Raw genomic sequence first — 21,755 nt, forward strand, 5'->3', positions numbered from 1 at the left:
TGTTTTATCTGACATAAGTCTTCATATTTTTACAGAAACACTTCGATATTGATCATTGTACATCTTTTTAAAATTATTTTCTTTTTGGATGGCTAACTCAGAATTCCTTTTAAGACTGAATGTCCACATATCCACATTTTTGTTAGTTTGTTCAAATACTAATAAGTGAAAACAAGCTATGTCACAAGTATGTGACATAGCTGGCTATGTATCACCAGTCAATTTACATACTTGTAGTGACTTAGGCAATATACTAGAAAGGGTCCTGAAAAGTACAGTAAACATAGTCTCAAACAGTCACAGGGTTAAAAAACCTGATCTTTTACACTCAGTTGCCATGGTATATGTGATACAGTCAGGCAGGCAGGCAAAGCCTTTTTCAAGGTTGAAAACGAGGCCTGGGCCTAAAATAAAGCTATGCTCCCTGTCACCTGATTGCACTTTTTCAGCACTCCTGCTGTCCTGAACCCTAAACTACAATTAACACCTTCATCACAGCCTTCCCCCAGCTCTGCTCCTCTTCTGTTTGTCTGGAGCTGGTTTTCATCACAGTTTTCTGAAATGAAAAAACACCCTAAGCATCTGCAGTCTCGAGGTTCAAGAAACAAACAGTAGTGTTTTGATTATTAAAACAGAATTCACATTCATGTGAAAATGTATGTTACTGCCCAAATAATAGTCCTAAATATAAACCCAAATATTAAACTCAACAAATAGTATTTACCTGAACGCCTTCCACAAGTTCTGTCACACACATTATATGTCACATTTTCAAATTGAAAATGCCTTTTTTGATTTTACTTGTAGGGGAGAGCGGGGCATAATGGGCTAACAGTTTTGGCTATATGCAAGTGCATTTTTTTCTTTACCAGTCCAAAAGAGTTTTGCGGCTACTATATTGTTTGTGTATGTCAAGGAATCCAAATGTATGTAATCGTGAACAGTCATCTAGTAGTCACAACAGATTGCATTGTTTTGATATTGCATACTGGAAAAAGTGCAGTTACCCTCCCTGCAGGTTATACCGAATGGGGTTGTTAGCCTGTTGTCAGTCGACTATTAATTAACCAATTGATTGGATTTGTTCAACTCAGACCGGGCCTCCATACATTTATTTAACTCAACTTTAACTTTAGGCAGCGTAGTGACATGTGACATCTACTGATACAGCTGTTTGGATCGAACAGACATTAGATGGGAACCGAGGGATAATGTACAATCTTGCAATAGATTTTCACAGTGATACGTAGGCCACAAAAAACATGTGTAATCAAAAAATAAATTAAGGACTGTTTGTATCATACAACATGGAATTGCATTGAACTGCCGCTATTTCCTCGCTCTCCCCTACATTATAAACAGCAATACTGTATATTACAGTACAATATGTGTATAGCACAAAACCACCTTGAAATGTGTTCTTTCAAAAGGTTGTTTTGTGATGTTCTTTGGCCTGTGTTGAAATCACAGGCATTGCATGTTTCCCTTAAAAATATGTCAATGCATTAATAAATCTGTTTAATCTAATAGTACCATCCTCTCTGTAATTCAAATGGGAGCTTCAGAATCATATCTAATTTCTTTGTGTATAGTAAAGCAATAGGCTCTTATGCAATGCTTAAACATCTTATATTATTTCACATTATTACGTTATATACATAACCCACGACACCAATTAAATGTTAATTTTCAAAAATGTAGTGACTGTGAATTTAATTAAAATGTTAAAGTGTGTTGGGTGTGTGCGGTGGGGATAAACAAATTCATGTATAGGCTATTGATTTGTACCATGTATGGAAAACCAGATATAGGCTACTTGTAGTGGTCAGAATCATCTCAGTTCTAAACATTAAACGTGACCTTCATAGTTCCCGTTTTTATTTACCCATCTTTTATCTCTAGTTCATCGAGTTTAAACTATTATGAGCCTTTGAACAGCGAACTCAGCTTCGATAAACAAAACCAAGCGAACAAAGTTTAGGGGTAATAATGAAATATGCACTTGTGAATGGAACCCTTGAGTGTCGTTTTCCCATTGTGAAGAAAAGTTTCTCTGATTAGTTTACAGTTTGCTCCCATATCAGCACAACAAAGCCCGCATCGAGACATAACTCCTCTGCTTGTTTACCCCTGCGCGGATAAGGCAGTGCAGAGCCTCCGTGACCCTGAGGCACGTAGTCACTTGATGCCTTTGCGTCTCAGCCCCCACCTGTAAAACTAGTCTCATGCTGGATCCCAACGGAGGCGAGATCCGCGGGCTCCTCTAGGCTATCCTGGGGTGCATTCACCTATAATACACATCGCTGCATCGTAATGAAGAGCGGGGAGTCTCATAAAGATGACAGCGGAGCCACCAACTCACCAAGGACTGACCTGCGGTTGAGAGAAGGGAGCGAGCGAGCGCAGCGGGAGCACTGCCGCCTGTCTGCAGATCACAGAGACGTGCCGCGGATGCAGCGCTGAAGGCGCACTTAAACCGGCTGACTACGCGCGACTGTTGCTCGCGCGGAAAAATGTTTTCAACCTTTCTTTGTCTGTCTGTTTTCTCTCCCTCTGTCTTTGTGGTCCTCGCGGAGACGACAGATTTGAATTCTGTGTGGGGAAAAAAGCTTTGCTCGTAATTAGCTGAAATCTCTTAGTACCAAGGCAAAAAAAAGTGCAATTTGAACTTGTGAAAATCTTACTTCCCCTTGCTTATTATTTTTCCCAGATGCTGCTCTTCCAATAAGATCAAAACCTCACCCACTATAACTCGCACAAAGTTTCTCTCTCTCTCTCTCTCTCTCTCTCTCTCTCTCTCTCTCTCTCTCTCTCTCTTTCTCTCTTTATCTCGCTCTCTCTTCCTCTATAAAAACCATGGACAGTATGAGTTGTGAGAAGAATTGAATCATTATAACAATGTAGCCTATTAGCAGGACAACGAACAAACTTACTGAAAGTAATGACAGCATGAACACTTCTCTGTTGGAGAGCAAAACTGTAGGTGATATTAGTCAGTATGGAGGTCTATAGGCACTGTTTTGAGATTTACTATAGAAATGGTATTCTGATTCATAAACGACAGCAGTGTGTGCAGGGAAGCATTAGGTCACAGGGTCAAGGGTTGAATATCCAGTGCAGTCCACATCAGTATAACAAATCATGTGAAATAGATGCAGTGTACCACACAAGTCTTTAAACCTCTGTGCAAAGGACTGGTATCTAGTCCAGCCCACAACACCCTCCAGTGTTAGCCATTTATGGGCTGGGATGGGCTCTGGACTATCTGACCATGATAAAGGATTATGCCGATGGTAGAGATAAATAATACAGTTGCACGCATTATGAAAAAAAAACCTGGATCATGTCGTGTGAGATATTATAAGCAAACGCTGTCTAAGGTGTCACTCGTCTCTTGTCCAGACTCAGGAAATTTACATTTTTCAAGCTTGGCCCTCACACTGTTTTTCGAATGCCCTACAGATTGTACTTTTCCCATGGTTAGTGGACAGTGGAATGATCTGAACTGAGGAGAGAGAGAGAGAGAGAGAGAGAGAGAAAGAGAGCGAGAGAGAGAGAGAGACAGAGAGAGAGAGCGAGAGAGAGAGAGAGAGAGAGAGAGAGAGAGAGAGAGAGAGAGATCATGTGAATTGGTGTGCAGCGGAGCGCGGGCAACCGCGGAAGGGCCGGTAACCAAAAGCAACGCCGGTAGCACAAAGGATCATCTCCCTGTTTTTTTTTTCTCTCTCTCTCTCTCTCTCTCTCTCTCTCTCTCTCTCTCTCTCTCCTTCCCGGGCCCCATTAATATCCGAGCGCTCTGTGGCGCTTCATTCATTATTCATGGACGTGCAGGCAGAGGCCACCGCGAGACCTGATAAATTCTCACTTAAATGACAACGAGTGACAGAGCCCGGGGTTTTCTGGTCCTCTCTCCTCGGCGAGTGCGGCTCGGTGGCCAAAGGTCCGGGCTGATCCCCCGCTAATGACCAGCATGATGTATGTGCAGCCGCGGAGCCGATGACACGCGGGCTGCGCGGCGCTGCTCCCGGCCCACGCCAGGGAACCGGGAGCGCCGCGGACGCTTGACAGGCCCCGCTGCCGGGGAAGGGGCCCGTGAAATTCCTCATTAGCTGGGACATAAAGGGTTAACCCTGGAGGGGAACCTTCGGTCAGGCACGGGAGCCTCAGTCTAGTGACCACTTCTGACTGTACCTGATCCCCCCCCCCCCCCCCCCCAACCCCCACCACCAACCCTCGAAACAACACAACAGCCCCCCCCCCCCCTCCCCCCGCTGGCCCCTGGGACTAACAGTCTGACAGCTGACAGGTCCAAGTGGCCTCTCTCACATACAATTCAAGAGATGGGAAAATAGACGTGTCGCAAGCTACAACACATGTTATTTGTATTACATTTTATGTCTAAATGAGGGCTTGAATGTGGTACAGAGAGGCTGCAAATGTGGGACTAATGGTGATCAACTTTTTAGCAATCATATGAAAATCGTTTACCGATGTGCGTATGCATAGCGCTGCTTGTGTTACTTATCATTATAACTCTCTGATGTAATCGGTAGAAATACTTTTTCAGAATGAGGCAATGGAACATTATTTTTGTGGTGATTTCTTTTTCTAAAAATCCAGAATTTTCAATATTAGCAATGACCTCCAGAATGAAGTATGACAATAGGAAAACAAAGCTATCTCGTGCGCTCATGTTATTTTTGTTTAGTTTTTTTATGCAAAGTTGAAAAAAATGTGTTTGGTAACATTCTGGTGGAATGACATCAAGCAGATCTGGCTACTCTCCTGGAAAAGATGTGTTTCCTTTCAAACATAAGCTCAAGACGCTCTGGATATGTACTTTGTGAAGCTTCAACACTGAAGAGGCAGACTATCCAATTTAAACCAACATTATACAACAGGGAAAAAAGGTCCCTAGACTCCATGTTGTATGTGTTATTCTCCAGTGATATTAACTGAATCATATTTTAACCCCCTTTTTACTCAAGCCGTTCTGAGACTAGCACTTTCAAGATAACAGAAATGTGTTACTCTGTGTGGCTACCTTAGAGAGTGTCGTCTCACTGTGACTAAACTATACAATTCATAAAAAATGCAGACAGGGAATACAGTTGTACTAGTTCAGGTTCGAATTCCACTTAATGAAAACATTCTGCTACTTTGACGTTAACTGACTTGCCACACTTTTCAGATTGTTCTGTATATCTGAAATAACGCGAGGCAGTATATTTAAGACCTTCCTCATGGATTAATTGTTCTGTAGTTTCAATGTTTTCGTACAATCTGAAATTGTCAAACCCTTTCTCAGCAGAAATCTGTTGGTCCTGCCTTGGACCTCCCATGCTGAAAGGGCAGTGGTGTTCTGTGTTATATATCGTACCTGAACTTTGAATTAACTTTGGAATAATGTACCATGACTAGGAAATGTCACACCAGCTCAATCATGCAGGCTTTTGGGGGAACTTTAATGTTCCCCCACACCACTGCAGTCTGCAGGGAACCTTTCCAGAGGCTCCATTGGACAGGTATGGAAGGCAATATAGTCTCTTCAAATGGCCTTCCCTATTAATTGCACAATTTGTGTCTAGCGATCACTGACCCCCTGCTGTCCTGTTCCCAAGCTCTTCCTCCTAATCCCCCCTGCACACACTATTGACAGACCCAATATCTTTTTATGTTTGTTGATGGGAGAATCAAATCTTTCTGTACATTTTCCACAAACCATTAGTCTCAGTCATAGTTTATTTCCAAACTGCACAGCGTTGACAGTGGTCAATCAAGGGGCGCAAATTACAGAACAACCTAGCGACTGCTGGAGAGAGGATATTGACAAGATATCTTGTTAGTGACAGGTCACTGAACTGCCTTCCAGATTTCTAAATGGGCTCAAGTCATTCTGAAGTGAATGATATCAAGCTATCCAAAACATTAAAAAAATTTCATAAGCATTTCTTACTATATGTTTGTTTAACGATAGCATTTTTTCATTTAAAAAAATAATAATAGCGTTTGATAATGAAAAATTTAAGTAATGCAGTTACTATGATAATTGTCAATAACACTGTCACATTAATTAGACACACACACACACGCACACACACACAAATACACATATCTGTATGCTATATAAACTAATACCTGCTTCAGGACTTAAATCGCACTGATATAAATATATAGACTTTTGCTCTCTTCCATTTTTATCCCTAACGTCACCTTGAATTTTCTTTGGGTTTAAGGGACAATGCAAGGAATCTTGCTTGTTGTTCCTACAGCTTGAAATGACATGTAAGCTTAAAGAGCCTGTATGTGTCATTATTGAAAGCACATAATACTGTTTCTGTATCCACTGGTATGGAATTTTAATTACTGTGTCATCTCATCCAAACATCCATTGAACACATTTCTAAGACAGAGAATAATGAAACAATGAAAAGGTCCAGTTCTCAGAGCCAGTGTTCAGCAGTCTAATTAAGTCATAGTACCATAGTTTTTCTGATTCTGACGAAGCACGTGTGCCATTAAGACTCTTCCTCCTAAGGCTATTGAAATGTTTGGACACAGAACATCGCAGCATTTGTGTCTGTGCTCTCCCTTTATTTGTCCCAGCCAAACGAGGAAGTGATTAAAATTCCCAGTCTGGAGATATGACACACTGTCCCCTATTCTTCCACTGACCAGGAATTTACACAACCTGAAGTGTGTGTCATAGCAACCCTTTTGCTTCATAGGCTAACCCGTGTTCTGAGATGTTATGTTTGGATTTTAAATTCAGTTCTTTATGTATTAACACTCAACAGGCTGATTGACAGTAACATAAATAAATAAATAAATAAATAATCATTATGTTATCATCATCCATATAGTCCAAGGCTTCATATTCTGATATGTGCAATATAATAAAAAAAGCTATTTTGCTCAAGTGTTGAAAAAGAAGGTAGTATGATATAACTACAATTATAACATTCTAATCACTTCATGCGGAAACACACCACACAGTGCTTTGGCTAGTCTGCTAAATTTTAGAATGCCCTTTATGTGGTTGATATACCTGGTGTACAGGCCTGCACAGCTTTGGGTTGGAGTCATTAGGCATGTGTAATGCGAATCTGGCTGAACTACACTGTTTAATTCATACCAGGCCTCTGTTCTCTTATAATACTCACTCTGGTACAAGGCAGTTCACCAGTGAAAAACAACAACAGCAGAAAACAACCCAGTTGTTATTACATCTAATGAACTTCAGAACAGCAGTATAGAAGTCTGCTGAACTTTCCTGATTTCTTGATGCTAAGTGATTGGAAAAAAATAGCTACCCTCCGCACTGTCCATAACCAGTACAGAAATGCCACACTATTCACACATATACATGAGCGAAGGTACAGACCACTCCCCAAGCTCAGGGAAGAGCAAACCATAAAACATCTAAAACTCGCCGATGAAACTAGCATCGAGGTGGAAACATAGTGCCCTCCAGTGGCCTTATATGGAATTTATTTCTTTGTTCTGTTGTATGGAAAATTACAAAACGTGGATGAGCTCATTACTGCTGATAAAAATAATGACCTAAAGAAGACTGTTGCTTGAATACTTCTGAAAATGTAAGCCCACAACATAAATCAACAACACAATTCCTTTAGAGCCTCTGGATCAAGTATTTTACTGAACAGTCGTGAGCTGTATTTTGCCAGAATTCTCACCAGAATAAGTTTATTTCAGGGGAAATGATCCTGAGAATTTGGCACACACATCTTGTACCTGTCACACAGAGCCATTTTTGTCATGGTGGCCTGGAGAAGAGAATCATGTCACATTATGCACACATATTTCCACATGCACGGACAGCGGGGACAGCTGGCTGATATGTGCCACTGGCCAAGTGTCCTGATGCAATAGCAGTAACATCAGATCACAACACAACTGTAACCTGCAGCAGGTGTAACCTACCCACAGTGCATATCTTCTGCCATTTCATTGGCAGATTGTCATTCCCTGGCCGCCTCTGCCTTGCTGGTTACGTGATTTGAGGAGGCTTCTATTTTGACATCTACATGTTTAGCAGGCATTCTTATCCAGAGTGATTAAATATGCCAAGTCATCAGTGTTTCTGCTGTTAATAAACCCACAACACAAACTTAAGTGCCTTAATAGGTGCAACAGGGAGATTGAGCATGTAGTTCTTAGTAAATGGGTTGAAGGTTATATCTTTAGATGTAGCATTAAGAAAGGGCTAGTAAACCCTGTCTATGCTCAGTATCAGGTGAGTCGCGATGCAATGCAAACAGGAGTGTCTTGTGTCTGTGTCTGTGGCACAGTGGCTCTGGTGGCCTGCCTCTCTCCACCCCTGTGGGAACAGAGCACAGAAAACCTGTGACCAAAAGGAAGGACTCTTTAGAGAACAGACAGTAGCCAGAAGATGCAGTGTGGTGGTGCAGCAGGAGTGCAAGGTTTGATAGCAGACTGCAGATCAGTGGCTACCGTTCCTCTCGCCGCACCATAAAGACATCAGAGCAGATGACGCCTAAGAAGAGCACCTAGAAGAGAAAGATGTGTGTGATTTATTTCAGGAAACTTCATCGGAACTGACTGCACCCACTCTGCCTTCAGTATCGGTGTCGAAATGTTCTGTGACATCATGCTTCTCTCAAACAGCCAGCCACGCCACCAACCAGATACCAAGACTTCCTCCAGCAGCCATCAGTACATCTCATGAAAGCATGTCAATGTAAATATGTACAAGCATTCTTGTTCTTTGTCAGGTCTAATATGTAAATGGTCGCTTCCTGTTTGATTTATTTTAGAGCATGTGCAAGCAAGGCCTCCAAGAAAGGCCCTATTGCCTCCACAAACTCAGTGTGGTTTTAACAGTTTTACAGACCGCCACTTCTGTGTTTCATTGCTCACACGCTCTGCATTATCACCCTGTTTTTCTACACAACAAGCTTAATGGTTCTTATAACACACAGGAAGGCAGTCTCATAAAAACAATCGTACAGTGCAATTAATTACAATTATAAACGTATCTTAATTTATCTGAATTTATCTCACACTCCAGTTGTTATCTGTCTTGTAAAGGAATCATTAATATCTGAGGGGAATGGGCTTGATGTTGATATTACTTTGAAGGAGTTAATGGTGTTGTATGTCTACTGGATAAAATAGGTATAATAGCTATTTTTGTAATCCTGCGGAGTTCACTTTGTAGCCCTTCAGGTTTAGATTGAATGTCCTTTTATAAAATCACTGCAAATGCCATGATTGCATGTTTTAACATTTTTGTCAAATTTAGTATTTTATAAAGACATAAATAGAAAATATTTCATTTTTTTCATGTCTTACTGCTTATTGGAGAAATGACAGACTTTTGATTTTTGCCAACAGTGCACACACAGAAAAAAGGAGCTATCTATGGGAAAGCATACAAACTGTTACTGCATATTATATGTATACCTTACACTACAACATAGTATATTTAATTTCTTACCTGTGTCAGAAGATCCTTATCCAGTCTGACATTTGCACATACTATCCATTTTCATGACTTAATATTTATTGATGTGGCACATATTGAGAATTATGATTGTTAGATTGTCTTACTACTTTTACCTTTTATTCTTTGTTAAAATAAGCTAAGTACACAATTTTGCTTTCATTTTTTTCCCTTGTTCATGCTAAGACATTTATGGATGGTAGTTCGCAATGAGCACTGTTTGATGTGTACCTAAAATGACTACAGTATTAATCAAAAGGGTAATTCTTTACATTTAGGTTCCATTAATTAACATGAGTTAAGAGTTTAATTACCCTCAACAAAGACTGAACTAATCTATTTACAAGGCATTCAAACAAATCATTTATTTGCATTTTATCAAATAATGCACCATTCTCTTCCATGTTAACTCAACTGAATCTGAAATATGATTTGTTCCCTTCTGGTCATCTCAAGTAATGTTTTATACACTGACAGTATAAAACATTACTTGATGTTTCCAAACATGAACAGGTTGTTCACTAATGCAACACTTGAATGAATACCACATAATTTACACCTGATTGCTCAGCTTCTACTGTACCGTAGCTCACATTCAACCTTTGCTAATGGCTTAAGCCGCGTTTCCACCGCAGGAACTTTACCCCGGAACTAGGAACCTTTTGAGGAACTCAGTGCGTTTCCACCGCAGGAACTAGGGTCTAAATTTAGTTCCGGGGGCTTTATTTTACCCCCAAAAAAGTTCCTGCTCGGGGGGGTAGTACTTTCCAAAAGCACCGGAACCTTTGGGGTGGGGCGCAAGCGCTGAAAATTTCTGATTGGCCGACTACTTGCAGTGTTATTTGTTTTATTTCAACCGCCATGTTTAAAAATCTACAGCCGCAAACCGATTTATTTTCATAATAACTTCAAATCAAACTTGTATGTTATGCGGCGCAGTAGCCTAGTTTTAGTTATAGCCTGCCAACGTCTTGGAATTATTACGTGTGCTCTTCTGTTCTTTTCTTGCTTTAGTATTTGTTTTATAAAATGCTAAGCATTCGTGCTGGGACAGCATGTTACGTACCAAAACATTCAAACGGATTAATTTGGTTGCTGAATATTTTCTTCCAGATTTTCTTTGTTAGCCCGTTGTAATTGACTCAAAACGTTTGATACAGTTATGTGAGGTATGCGGTAGTTCTGCGTAATTCACATTGGTGATACAGTAAAAGCAAATTGGAAATCACCTTCCGCACTTTTTGTCAGGGTAAAATAACAGGTTAATTCTAGTAATCGTCCCTTTAGCTTTTTCAGACTGCTGTAATTTTACTCTGCCATTCAATTCCACAAAAAGACCAGGAAGACTATGGACTAATTTATGGTGCATGGTTTGCATCTGGAGGGCACGCTTCGCTGCTCGGCTAGCAGTAACTTCGAAGGAAAGCAAACGGTGGCTGTACCACTACTAATTTACATTTTCACGCAAGTCCGAGTTTTCGTTCTATTCTTGTCATTTTGCGATTAGCCTATATGGAATTGACTATGAGAAAGTAATCAAACAGAAAATTGTTTACAATGTGTGCATGTTTTCTGTTGTTGTTGCCAGTTATATTGGAAATGTGAATGCATTCTGTCGCCTCGGATGTCAAGACATGAAAGACATGAATGTTCGCATAAAAACATAATGAATGTGTTTGAGAGGATATATAAAACAGTTACAATCTGACTATTGGCCTGTTATATCCTATTTGTTGCATAACAACGGTCCAAGTTCAACTACCAACGACAGTTTTGCTTGACAACAGTAAAATATGCCCAAACGGCTGCAGAAGAATATTTCAATTCCAGGTGATTAAATCGATAAAAATCTATAAATACAAAAGTAACCATATACAGTCATTGTTGGTAGCCCGTTGTATATAAGTGGAATAAACCCCTCCGGGCTGTCCCGATTATTAGAAAATAATGTAGGCTACTTCGGTGGTAGTATGGGGTTACAGAAGAAATCATAGGACAGATGGACCGACGACAACGTTGCTTTTTCATACGTCAGTGGGATAATTTGCCTAATCTTCGCGGGACTTTAGACCGCGGTGGAAACGCAGACAACCATGGGCTGAAGGAACTTTTTAGTTCCTTGAAAAGTAGTTCCTGGGACTAAACTTTCTGGGTACTTTTGGTGGAAACGCGGCTTTAACATGAATAAATGTCGATAGATTAGTTTATTCCTCGGGTTAGTTAATGCATTAACTCATGTTAGTTAGCAGAACCCTATTGTAAAGTGTTACTTTTGAAAGTAAAGATAGATAATAGTGTGATTTTCTTTTCTAGGAAAGGAAAAAGGTTATACCACTTTTTCTTTCACAATTAATTTTTTTTACATTTTTTGAGGATGTATTCTTGGATGTCCTTGAAGAGTGAAGAACAATCCTTCGATTCTTAAGGGGGGTGATATTGACAGAGTTCTCTGAAAGACCCCATCCCCTCTGTACTACACTGCCAACTGTATCAAGAAGAGGGGTATGTGGTTATATACCTAATTAGTAAAGTATTCTTCACATTAAGTGCACCAGAAATGAACCATTCCAGTGACAAATATGTTTCATACGTTTAATACTAAATTCTGTAGCAGTGTTTCGGTTCACTTCTAAGTTGAAAAGTTGAAGTAGGTCCAGTAAGCTCCCTGATGGACTTCCCCCAACAGGATGGAAACCAACAGCAGAGCAAGCTAGCAAGCAAGGAAGTGGTATCTTGCGGCAAGGCCTAGATAATAGAGGTGAGAGTGATGGAGAAAAAGGCCAGAGGTGTTTCTGTCTCGGTCATTATAGGACAGTAAAATACAAAACATTATGGGAGAATCCTAAATCCTACCCTGTTCATTGCTGCTTGAAGCATGAAGTTTTATTTCCTCTACAAATTATCATAATTATTGGCTGATTTAAATTGAGTTAAACTGATTCACTATATTCTTTGAGTATATTGTGTGTGAGTGACGATTTGTGTCTGATGTATGGCATCCCATATGATTATGTATGTTGTCTGTGTGTATGTGAGACATTTTGTCCCAATTAAAATTTTAGTCACATCATGACATCAAGTAGAGAAGAAAATTCATAGTTTGGCTATTTAAATCAACAAAATGTTATAAACAACGAATCTGTAGAGTAGCTGATCTCCTGTGGGGTTCAAAACTAATAACGAAGAGGTTGCTCTTAAAAGTTAGCATGCCTGACCATGCAGATACACAATACACAGAAAATGACTATAGGACAATAGGCAATTAGGCAGAGACAGGTGACAAATTAAAGGACAAATCAACATAAAGTGTCTTAGTAAGATGTTGGGAAACTTGGCACTCTACTGGAGGGATGGAACACCATTTTGCCAAAAGATATTTCCTCATTTAGTGTTTTGAAGATGGTTGTGGAGAGCGCTTTCTAACACATCGGTCCAAAATCTGCCATAGGTGTTCAATTTGGTTGAGATCTGATGACTGCGTAGGCCATAGCATATGATTCACATCATTTTCATACTCATCAAACCATTCAGTGACCCCTTGTGCCCTGTGAATGGGGGCATTTTCATCCTGGTAGAGGCCAGTTCCATCAGGATAAAAATGTTTCATCATTGGATAAAAGTGATCACTCAGAATGACTTTGTATTGATTTTCAGTGACCCTTTCCTCTAAAGGGACAAGTGGACCCAAACAATGCCAGGAAAATGGTTCCCACAGCATAACAAAGCCACCAGACCTCCTCGCTGTAGCAGTCAAGTATTCAGGCCTGTACCGTTCTCTTGGTGTATGCCACACATGCACCCATCCACTTGTCGAGAATATGGTGAAGGATGACTCATCTGATCATATCCCTTTTTAGCACTCTGTCGACCAGTGCCTATGGTTTTTGCACCACTGAATTCTCAAATATGCATTTGTCTTTGTTATGATGGGTTTGTGTACTGCAGCCCTACTATAATATCCCTCTCTATGTACTTGTCAACAGACTATGACACAGTCTGATTACATCCTGCATTGACATTCTCAGTCTCCTGGGGAAGAGTTGCTCTTCTGTTTTTCCTTACATATTGTACTAATGCACAAGCACCACGGTCATCGAATTTGTACTTTCGACCACAATTTACCACCCTATTAACTCATGTTTTTCCCGTAGATCTAAATGCTGATGTCACTTTAGTCACTGTTCCTATTGAAACACTAGCCTGTTGAGGTGTCTTTGTGATTGAAGCTCCTGCCATCTGTGCCCCAATAATGAACCCTCTTTCAAAGTCACTTAGATATTTTCCTCTTGCCATCTTGATCCAAAATTGAGGTCAGCTGGGCCTGCTCAGCATTTTTATACATGTCACAGAGCTGTATATTAATGAACCAGGATGTTAATTGCTTAATTGTATCATGCAGTACACCTGTATAGAAGCATCTGCATTTTACACTTTGTTGTACGTCGCTCTGGATAAGAGCGTCTGCCAAATGCCTGTAATGTAATGTAATGTAATGCATTTGTTATGTTTCCTCTCATTTATTCAGGTTTTTCTTTAAGTTGTCACCCATCTGTATATGTTCATGCACAATATGCAAAACATATGAACCTTTTTACCTATCTACAATCTATGTTGGGTTTTTCAGGTTACAGTATGATGTTATCTTCAGTGAATCATATTGCAGATGCAGTTACAGATAGGGCCAAGTGTCAAATGGGCCTTGTATAACCCCTAGGCACTTCAGCTTACTAATTGAAAATGTGATTGGTCTGAAAGGGTTGTCACAGCATGACCAGGAACTAAGTGGTCAATTCACCCCAAAATTATGTTCATTTAAAATGCATTTATGACCCAGTAAATCCTAACCTCATTTGATCACTCATTTGTTAACATTCCCCCTAGAGTTTCCAGTCTTACTTGCAGTTGTAATAAAGGTAATTAACAGTGGAATGTTCCCCTTTTGTAAAATCGTTGAAGTCTTTAGCTGCTCCTCATGCTGTGTTATTGCTGGTTTCCCACAAAGTAGATTGAGAAAAAATGATAAAGGGAATTCATACAGTTACTTATTAATATACAGATAACAAACAATCCAGATTATCACTTGCCATTTAGTTGGCTTTGCTAGCCACGACAAGTCAGGTTTGACGAATTTGCTGCCACATTATTAGCTTACTAACCAAGACACACTGATAATGTGCACTACAGGTTGTGCCTGGTGTTCCATGAATTATGCAAAAGATAAATAAATAAATAAATAAATACATTTTGGATTATCTAGCCAGCAAGGATTTGTGGTGATAATGTTTTAAATATTGTGTAACTGTCCATTTTTCTATAATATATTTACAGTAGCTTTTTAAAAAAAATACAGTTTAATTTTTCTATATTATTTCCCTCCACTCTTGTTGTAGTCCAATTGTAGTCCAAATAAAATACTATCCCTATCCTATGGGGTCGCCAGAGGAACACTACAATAAGGACAGCACTGCCACCAGCTGAAAACATACCTATTTCAACTGCACTAGCTCACCTATCGCTCACCATTTTGCATGGATTTACTAGCTGTAGTTCAAATGTAAGTCTATATAGACTACTATCAGTTGTGACTCTCATAACTCAGCATCAGCACTGTTCATGGCCTGAACCTGTTTGTGTAGACCTGTGTAAGTTTCTCTGGATACAATCATCTGCTAAGATTATACATGTAAATGCATAATCACTGGGAACTGAAAGTCTAAGACAACAGTAAATGTGGAAATCCAACAATATGACTCACAATTTTTAATTAATTTGTGATAGCTGTTACTGTCGCTGTTAAATTGTTCCTTTTTAAAATTTTTGCTAAAAGCCTGCTAACGATACACACAGTAAATCATAAAACAGACAGCTAATGTTGGAGTTAAACTAGCATGTACCCGATAAACTAACATGTTCCTATGCTGCAGATGGGGATGTTTGGAATCATATGAAAATCCCCAGGAGGAAAATTTTGGCTTTTATCTGAAATTTCTGGTATAAATATTTCTACCTTGAGGTTTAAGTCTGAGGTTCACAGCTGTGCACGTTCTGACATGGTTTCTTTGTTATGGCTTTGGTAGTACACTGAGGCTAATACAAACAGTAGCATAAAAATGTTTGAAATGAATATACTTACATTGTGTTAAATCTGTTAATAAACAGAACTTTTTGACCAAATTACATAAATTCAGGTTCACAAATTCATGAATTCAATCTAATTTCTGCACATAATTTCATTTTGTAATTAAAAATGATCATTAAATATTCATATATAACAAATCCAGCATCTCAGTCCACAGAGCACGTGTAACCAGTTTCATATAAACTGTAGTCAAATATAACACTGTAAATTCAGCTTGTTGAAACTGAGGAAATGTGTGGTATGTGCTCCCCTCCTGGGTAGTATGATTTGGTTGAATTTCTCAACACTGCTTTTGTGGCACTGTTTTTATATATCATTTGGAAGCCATGTTGGAGTTTATGCCCAAATCTTGTGCTAAGTGAATAACTATGGAGTCCCGTCAGATGTAATTGATTAATTAATATTTCAAATATTATCTGTTTTTCAATAACTGGCAAGATATTATAGTGGAGGAGGCAGAAAGGAAAACATATATAAAGCTTAAAAATTTTTAAAAGACAGCAAACAAACAATTTATTTCTTTCATATCATTGGTCTTCGACTAAATACTTTGGGGCAAATCATTTTCAGAAAATAAGAAAATCATTTTGGTGTCATCACAGCTAGCGAGTGTAGGCGGTTCCATTTTGTATCTCGCAAGTGTACAGTGTGCTGATATTATTCTCCAGGGGCCACGTCTTTCACACAAAGCAAGATACGTCTAGACATGTGACACTGCTCTTGCAATCATTGAAGAAAGCCCTCAAGAGGCACCCCCCCATTGGCCAGCTTTCAGATCTCTGCTCGGCAGTGTCAAAGTTTGGTGCGACTGGTCAGGACGCACTGCAAAGGCCACTGAAGGGAATTCTAAGTGTTTCGGTTTAAACATCCCCACCACCAACACAGCTATTATCACTGCTAACAAAATGACTCAAATAGGGGAGCCACCTACTTCATTGTGGGAGGTACAATGTCACATTCAAAGTTGAACGTGCCACAAAAAATAGCATGTAGAGGCCTTTTCACCCCTAATCTTCTTTTGATAAACATGTCTTAAATCAATAAGCCTTTACAATCTGTGTTTCAATCTGTGTTAAAAGACTGTAGCAAGAAAACGTTGCACTCAAATACAAAAAACATCTTTATAAATCGCAGTAGTGGTTTTAATGAAATATTACTATTTTTATTATTACATTAATGGTTTACTTTTCTGAATTAAGAAACATAATCTGTATATTTGATGTGAGACTACTTTCTCAGAGCTCAATAGTAAAATTCTGTCTGATACAAAAACAAGGTAGGCAATAAACAAAATCAAATTTAACTTCAATTGCCTGTTACAGATGCCATGGTGTGTATTCCATACGACTAAATTAGGCCTTTCAGTTTAAGTATTTTGAACACACATACTTGAACATAATGTTTTGCCTCATCGTTGATTATTTTTGATATTATTGATGTTATAAATGCAACAGCAGAGATGTTAAAGCGGAGGCTGATGGCCTTATCTTGTGCTGTTCGTTAGTGAGAAATGAAACAGAAGAGGAAGGCATGTCGTGGCGCAGTCAGAAATGCAACTTCCTGTCAAGAGCGAGTCTCAAGTGGTGTGCTCTAGGTAAGACTTTCATTCTGACTTCATTGGCAGTTGCATGAGAAGAAGCAAGTTTAGGGTTTAGGGAACACACACAGGAAACTGCACCCACCAATAGCAGAGGCAAGAAAACGTATGCGGGACTCGCTATTGATATTTCTTTCCAATTTAAGATAAAAATTAAAGCTAAAAAAGAATTGTGCTGAACACTTGTGCTGGTTTTCAATAGGACGTATGGTGTAGTTGAGGATTTCAACATGCTCCTGGACATGGCAGGGCGTAGACCTATCCTGATGCTCTGTACCATACTGCTGGTCTTGATCAAATGTGAGTATTTGGGTATTATTCAATTTCAGATGTCATTCTTAAAAACTCTCCTTTTGAATGTTATAAACAGAAAATGTATTAAATATATAAGCTTGCAACACATATGCTACTATGAATGTTATGCTATTTATAATTTGAATTGAATCAAAATTTATAAACCAATTGTTTGAATTTGTGTATTCATAGCATTCTTATAAAATAAAATGGGAGGCACAGATTTTCCATTGCATCATCTTAAAATCATCTCACTAATCAATTAATTAATTGTATGTAACATATTTAAATGTTTTAATGTAATTGAATTACTGCCTAGAAAGTGTGCTAAAGTGTTCTTTTTAGAAGTGTTTTGATCACATTAAAAATGAGAGATTCGAACAGAGAGGTAAGAGGTGATGCTTATATGTACATATATGGAAAAAATATATATAATATTTTATGTGCGTGTGTGTATGTGTGTCCTGTAAATGTAGCTCTTGGGGCAGAAATCATCAGGCATATGTAATATTAGGGTGTGACCATCCATCTCTAGTTTCACTGAAAGAATAACTGATACTCAGCCTTCATCACCCTGAAGGGCTTTCAATTCACTTTATATTATATATTCAATAATTGTATATAATGTAAATACATATCATTGTAATTATTCTATTTAGAAAAAAACAAGTTATAAAATGAAACAGAAGCACATGTGGGCACTAATCTAACTAGATAAAATGTACTTTCCAAGTTAATCTCCTTATAACCAAATTAGACTAGCACAAAGCTGTTATCATCTCTTGGACTTTTAGATCAGATATTGTCCAATATTGTCTAAAAAGGGCAGGTGTGGGGAAAGGTTTGACTAAGGTTGACTAAGACACCTGGTTCTACTAATCAATGTCTTGAATGAGAACCATGATCGGGTAATTAGATTAATCAGGTGCTGTAGTGCTGGGCTAAAGCAAAAACCAGCATCCACATCCCATTATCCACCCACTAGGTCAGCACCAAGGTTCTAAATTTGAAGTGAGCCAATAAAAGTAGCCAGTGGAGGTCAAACTGTTCTACAGTTTCTCGTGTGTTCTGTCTTGCAGTCTGAATTAATGTACAGACATCTTGATCACTTTGATGATGATGCCTGTCCCTTACATATACAGTATGTGCATGTAAAGTATACATCTACAAGACTTCCATATATTAAGACCTGAATTACTTTTTTAAAATCCATACAGTAAATAAGGCATTCACATTTTCTGAATATCAAACAACGTCATCATAACGTTCATACTGGTACAATATGTTACACCATACCCATATTTCAATTGCATAGGTCCTGTAATAAATTAACACTAATAAAAAGCAATGTTTTGGACAGCTATAAAAAAAATATTAGATAACAGTACATCTAGAGTGAACCATGTTTGGTCTTGAATATTCCAAAAATCAGTTGTTCATGTACTCTTGTTTCTTTGACATAAAGCAAGCTTGATTTGTGACATGTTTCAGTCAGCTCAGGCCTACAGATCAGACAACTTCCTTATTCCATTTTGAGCTTGACTAATATCTCCTTTCCCGTCAGCAACAGTTCACTAAAATGGCAAATTAGAAAATGAGAGAAAAGAGGAAGCGCAAAAAGGAAGAAGTTTGTGAACATTCTCAAAAGCCTTCAAACTCATCTATGTCTGGAGAATGATCAGAATTGGATTGGCAATTAATGATTTAATTTCATGTGATATGAACAATACCACTTGGCCCATATAAAAGTATTGGCCTTCAACATTAAAGCTTTGTGAAATCAGGCTCTTACCAGGCCCTCATGACAAGATATCATAAAAAATTTGGTTAGAATGATGCGGTCCCAACACTGTGCATCATGAACAAAACAATTCATACATCACTTACAATGCTAATACCATGTAAACTGTAGATCTAAAAGTTCATAATATTCAGGTGATGTTTTTAATGGCTTGTGAAATGTTTTTTTCTCCTGTGCATGATAGTCATAGCAGACACTGGTTTTCCACTCAGCTCTATTTTACCTGCAAGAATTGTAGTATGTGAACATTATAGCTTAATATATGAACGTATTTTGTATACACTGCATTAAACCAGATGATGTTTAAACCAGTAATAATGCAGAATCAGTGATTAATTTGTATGTGGTCAAGCAGCAGTGGAGTTTCCTTATACTCCACGGAGGGAACAATCCAGTTTTCCTTGCTTCAACATGGGAGAGAAACATGTTTGAAAAGAGAAAATATTTACACAAAAATTTAATCTCAGTTTTGAAACCTCCTTTGTATATATTATGGCTTATTGGTAAATGTCTAAAACATATTTTTGGGTTGGGTTTCTTTAATTTTTTTGAAATGTGTACCATGTTCCTCTCGACATACATGAATTGCTGAATTTCAAATAATCTGAAGAGACTCAATTCCAGACACATTTCTGGTTTAATTACTCTGCCACCATTTTCTGTCGGTAGGAATTCTAGATACATATTGAGTGGAAATGCAAAGCACCAGCATCTCTTTTCTGGTGTGTTGATGGTCAAGAGTGACCACTGGGGCCCTGAATGTTTGCCTGGACAACAATGTTTGGTTTCATCCTTTCAGCTGAAATGTGATTGTTATTTCCTGATGCTGTACAAGTGGCGAAGAGAAAGCTTTCATGAAATGGAACATGACAGCCATCTTGGTGGTTTATGGTGAATTGAGGTCTGCCGGCTCATTGACAATGTGTTAGCCTCCGTTAGCCATTGCTATCTGAGAGACATCTAACAACGGTGTAATGACTTAGTCCATGAAAGCATGAGGGTATTTAGAAGGTTGTTATCTTTAGAAATAGACAAATCTTTCCCTTTTTGCATTTGTCAGCCTTGGATTTCACACTCCTGATATTAAACAAACACATTGAGGAACTATGGAACACTCAACTTTTGCTGAGGGTTATTTTGCATTTATTATCCCTTTACGTGAACTCAGATGCAAGACAGAAGGGGTCATATCACTTTTCATACACATACAAATGACAGAGTAATAACAAATCAAATGTGAAAGCATATGATGCAATGCAGGATAGTTAAAAACAGTAGTTAGCCTTTGTTCCATAATGCTTGACGTCAATTTAACCGGCCCTCTATTACACAAAAATCTTAATGGTATGTTATAAGAACTAGGACATGTGTCTAATCACCTAAAAACACAACAATACAAGTTAAACAATTACAAGATTTATATAACTTTATAGCTATAGGAAAAATTTACATTCATGTTAATTACAACTTGCAACCATTTACAAAGGCATCATATTTTCATCATTTTACAGTCGGGTTATCACACAATGCTTGACAGTAAACATTTTCCCAAAGAATCCAAAACCACCAATGACCAAAAAATTCATATTTTGCATGCATATGCTGGTAATTATTACAGGAGTGTGAACGCATGCAGGTTCTTTAAACTGCTCATTTTAGAGTGGTCTAATGTTCAAGTTGTAAGGCCACAGATCTGCAGTGGGTGAACTAGTTGAATCTCTCAGTGCAGAAAGCAAACTGCTAGCAGCATCACAATGGAGCAGAGAGTAAAAAACCCACATCCTGTGTCTATTTATTCTTCCACAAGACATGGTCTTTACAGGAAATGTGAACTGCAACATTATTCTCTCTAGTTGGGTTACTATAGGAGTATCAGTGTGGCTTCAGAGTCACAGTGCGGAAGAGGTAAAACAAATACCTACATAAAATAAAAGATGTTTTATTGTCACACCAGGCCAGATCATGCCTTTTGTGGTTCCAGCTCTGGGCCATTGCAGTTCCAGATCTGGGCCATGAGCAGAACTAAATCTATGGCTAAGGCCAAGCCCGTAAACTCTGTTGAGTGTCCTTATCATTACTGGACCAAGAGAGGTAAATGTGGGATTATCATTGCTAAATTATTATTTTCCCAAAGAAAAATAACGAGTCTCTTATACAACAACATCTGGGCTTTTTCAAATGAATATGGCAATGGATGCATTGCTGCAGCTGATTGGATTGATTATGTGTGGCTAAAAAGGTGTACAAAAAATTACAAATTAAACTAATCTGGCATAAATCTCAATATTTATTTAATCCAGGAATCACATTTTGCAAATAGCAAGTTAGCTAACCAATTAACTGTACTTTAATAGTAATTGTCATGGATTTGACTTGCTGTTTTCCAAAGTATTTTGATGATTAGCTGGCTGACAGCCTTGTTGCTAATGTTGCAGTT

General features: G+C 38.6%; 1 protein-coding gene across 29 annotated transcripts in view; it reads left to right on the forward strand.

The window, feature by feature from the left end:
- Positions 1 to 21,755, forward strand: part of ptprc (protein tyrosine phosphatase receptor type C) — a 73,348-nt gene that overhangs the window by 26,463 nt on the left and 25,130 nt on the right. For 19 of the 29 annotated variants that reach the window (XM_035415641.1, XM_035415643.1, XM_035415654.1 and 16 more), the window contains exons 1-2: positions 17,203 to 17,329; positions 17,426 to 17,523. The exons of 7 other annotated variants lie outside the window; for them this stretch is intronic. In XM_035415641.1, the coding sequence (XP_035271532.1) occupies positions 17,454 to 17,523 (70 nt within the window). In that variant the 5' untranslated portion in view covers positions 17,203 to 17,329; positions 17,426 to 17,453. Of the gene's footprint in view, positions 1 to 17,202; positions 17,330 to 17,425; positions 17,524 to 21,755 lie in introns of those variants that run through there. 3 more of the 29 variants (XM_035415642.1, XM_035415648.1, XM_035415661.1) reach the window with 1 other exon arrangement.

Source organism: Anguilla anguilla, chromosome 4 (assembly GCF_013347855.1).
Source record: "Anguilla anguilla isolate fAngAng1 chromosome 4, fAngAng1.pri, whole genome shotgun sequence".
Lineage (NCBI taxonomy): Eukaryota > Metazoa > Chordata > Actinopteri > Anguilliformes > Anguillidae > Anguilla > Anguilla anguilla.